A 3,115-nucleotide genomic window follows, 5' to 3' on the forward strand; every position below is an offset into this window, starting at 1 on the left:
CATTTCTATATTATTTTTTTTTTAATTTGTACACAATTTTCTTAATTTTTAATGATTTTTTTTTAAATTTTTTACTTTAAATTTTTTTAATTTATACATTTTTTCTGAATTTTTAATAAAAATATTTAATTTTTTATTCATTTTTAATGATTTTTTTATATTTCTTACTTTAAATTTAAAATTTCCTTTATTATTTTTCAACTTTTCATAATTAATTCATTATTTAATAATTCTTAAACTCATTTCCGTTTAATATCTACTATCTGACAAAAAGATACAGTTGGCAACTTGATTTTACGTTCCTATTTCCGTTTGCACTGACAACACTTCCGTTTTGCGTAAATTAGTACATAGAACATTGTGTTATCACTTTCAAGTGAGTGTATTGTCAAGAAGAAATTTAAATTTTTAAATTTTCTGGGACGTTACAAAAACACAGCTGTCACTTAAAACAGAGCCGTCCTTAACACATAACAACCCTGTCATTTTGAATTTTCAAATATTCCTGGGCCGTTACAAAACTGAACTGTCACTTTAACACAGAGATGTCAATGGCCCACAACAACCCTGTACAACATACAGTAGCGTCTGGCAAGAAATGAAAAATTTTTCAAACACAAAAAAATCACATTAATTCATTACACACACACGAACCAACACTTTATTTACATAAAATGACACTTTAATTTTATGTTTCACTAAAATTTACTTTTCTAATTGGACAAAAACCGATTTTTTTTCAAATTTAAACGGACCTCGAACAAGAAGACGACCAACTATTATTTTAACGCGCACAAACTGACATCTGATTGGAATGTAGGGTTGTATTTTGACAATAAAACAAATGACAGTTTGGCAAGAAGCAGCATGACAATGTTGAGAGTTAATTGTCAAACGAAAATTATTAACGCGTGTGCAATTTTTTTGCTGCATTTGTGGTCAGTTTCTTCCCAAGAGAAAGGGTTATTAAAGAATTTATAAATTAAATACGAAATGCCTACGATTGGTGTTAAACGCGACTTGTTGTTCCAGTCATTGGGCAAAAAATACAGTGGGTTTTGTGTGATTTAAAGTGAGAAGAAAACATTGTCTTAAGATTTGTTATTTTTGTGATTCTTGCAGCCGACGATGAGTTTCAACAATTGTGTTTTGCCTTTGGTCTGGAGCTGGATGAGGTCACCACAGAGAAACAAATGTTGACCAAAGAACAAGGTGATGATGCTGCAGGTGTTTCAGATGCTTCAGAGGAAATCATTTATAGAATTGATATACCAGCTAATCGCTATGATTTGTTGTGTATGGAAGGTTTGGTCACCGGTTTAATGGTTTTCCAGGGAAAGTAAGTTTTCATTTAAAGTTTGTTTTAAAGAATTACAAACTTAACATCTACGCTTCTACAGAATCACCCCTCCCAAATTCAAACTAGTGGAGCCAGCAGATGGCAAGCGTCAGGTATTGAAAATTCTGCCCGAAACTGCTCAAATTCGTCCTTTTGCTGTGGCAGCAGTTTTGCGTAACATTACCTTAGATCAGGCTGCCTATGACTCTTTCATTGACCTGCAGGATAAATTGCATCAAAACATTTGTCGCAAACGTACCCTAGTGGCCATTGGTACTCATGATTTGGACACCATACAGGGGCCCTTTAGCTATGAGGCTAAAGCTCCTGAAAATATTAATTTTATACCCTTGAATCAAACAAAATCTATGAATGGCCACGAATTAATGGAATTCTATAGCAATCATGCTCAACTTAAACAATATTTGCCCATTATACGCGAATCACCTGTTTATCCTGTCATCTATGATGCCAATGGTGTAGTTTTATCGCTACCACCCATTATTAATGGTGATCATTCCAAGATTTCTTTGAAAACTAAAAATGTTTTCATTGAATGCACGGCCACTGATTTAACTAAAGCCAAGGTAGTTTTGGATACTATAGTCTGTATGTTTTCTGCTCACTGCTCAGAGAAATTCACGGTAGAACCTTGTGATGTAGTGCAGCCGGATGGCACTACTGTTACATATCCTGAGTTGGCTGTGCGTCAAGAAACCATCTCGGCCAAAAAGGCCAATACAGCTATTGGTATTTCCGAGAGTCCCGAAAAGATAGCCAATATGTTGACGAGCATGTTTTTGGAAGCTAGCTGTAAGGATGATGATCTCATTGAAGTCTCCATACCACCCACTAGACATGATGTCATACATGCTTGTGATATCTATGAAGATGTGGCGATTGCCTTTGGCTATAATAACATAAGAAAGTCTTTGCCCTCCTTTATGCATATAGCCAAACAATATCCACTCAATAAATTGACCGAACAGTTGAGAGAACAAGTAGCTCAGGCTGGTTTTACTGAAGCTCTTACATTTACTTTATGCTCTCGTGATGATGTGGCCAAAAAACTCAATAAATCCATTGATGAAATGCCAGCAGTGCATATTGCGAATCCTAAAACTTTAGAATTTCAGGTGGTAAGAACTACTCTCTTGCCCGGTTTGCTAAAGACATTGGTGGCCAATCGTAAAATGCCTTTGCCTTTGAAACTTTTCGAAATCAGTGATGTAGTAGTAGCTGATGATGACACCGAGGTAGGAGCACGTAATGAGAGAAGGTTATGTGCTGTAAATTGCAACAAAACTGCTGGTTTTGAAGTGGTGCATGGTCTATTGGATCGTGTTATGCAACTTTTGGAAGTTAGCTGGAAATCAGCCAACAGTAAAGACAGTAAGGGTTACTATTTGCAGGCTACAGAAGGTAAACTAAAATTAGTTTTGTATTTTTTTTCATCGTAATTAATACTATTTTTTTCTATTTGGTTTAAAGATCCCTCCTATTTCCCCGGTCGCTGTGCTCATATTATGCTTAACAATGTGGCCATTGGCAAAATTGGTGTCTTACATCCTTCTGTTTTACAGGCTTTTGAATTAACTACTCCCTGCTCAGTGGTGGAATTTAATATTGAACCCTTTGTTTAAATTAGTTTTAACGTAAAATAATGAAAGTTGAAGTGATTGAAACCGGCTTTTTTGCATTTCTCTTTTTTTTAAATTTAATTCAAATAAAAAAATATGTTCTTATTAAATTATGAAATTTTACTCTTTGTTAAGA

At 34.5% G+C, this 3,115-nt stretch overlaps 1 protein-coding gene across 1 annotated transcript in view; it reads left to right on the plus strand.

The window, feature by feature from the left end:
- Positions 1 to 832: 832 nt before the first annotated feature.
- Positions 833 to 3,115, plus strand: part of LOC111678869 (phenylalanine--tRNA ligase beta subunit) — a 2,329-nt gene continuing 46 nt past the window's right edge. Inside the window, exons 1-4 of the mRNA XM_023440301.2 lie at positions 833 to 1,051; positions 1,123 to 1,339; positions 1,401 to 2,761; positions 2,831 to 3,115. The exon at positions 2,831 to 3,115 is cut by the window's right edge and continues 46 nt beyond it. Of these exons, the coding sequence (XP_023296069.1) occupies positions 994 to 1,051; positions 1,123 to 1,339; positions 1,401 to 2,761; positions 2,831 to 2,982 (1,788 nt within the window). The 5' untranslated portion in view covers positions 833 to 993 and the 3' untranslated portion in view covers positions 2,983 to 3,115. The remainder of the gene's footprint in view (positions 1,052 to 1,122; positions 1,340 to 1,400; positions 2,762 to 2,830) is intronic.

The sequence above is a fragment of the Lucilia cuprina genome, chromosome 4 (genome assembly GCF_022045245.1).
Source record: "Lucilia cuprina isolate Lc7/37 chromosome 4, ASM2204524v1, whole genome shotgun sequence".
In the NCBI taxonomy this organism is placed as follows: Eukaryota; Metazoa; Arthropoda; class Insecta; order Diptera; family Calliphoridae; genus Lucilia; species Lucilia cuprina.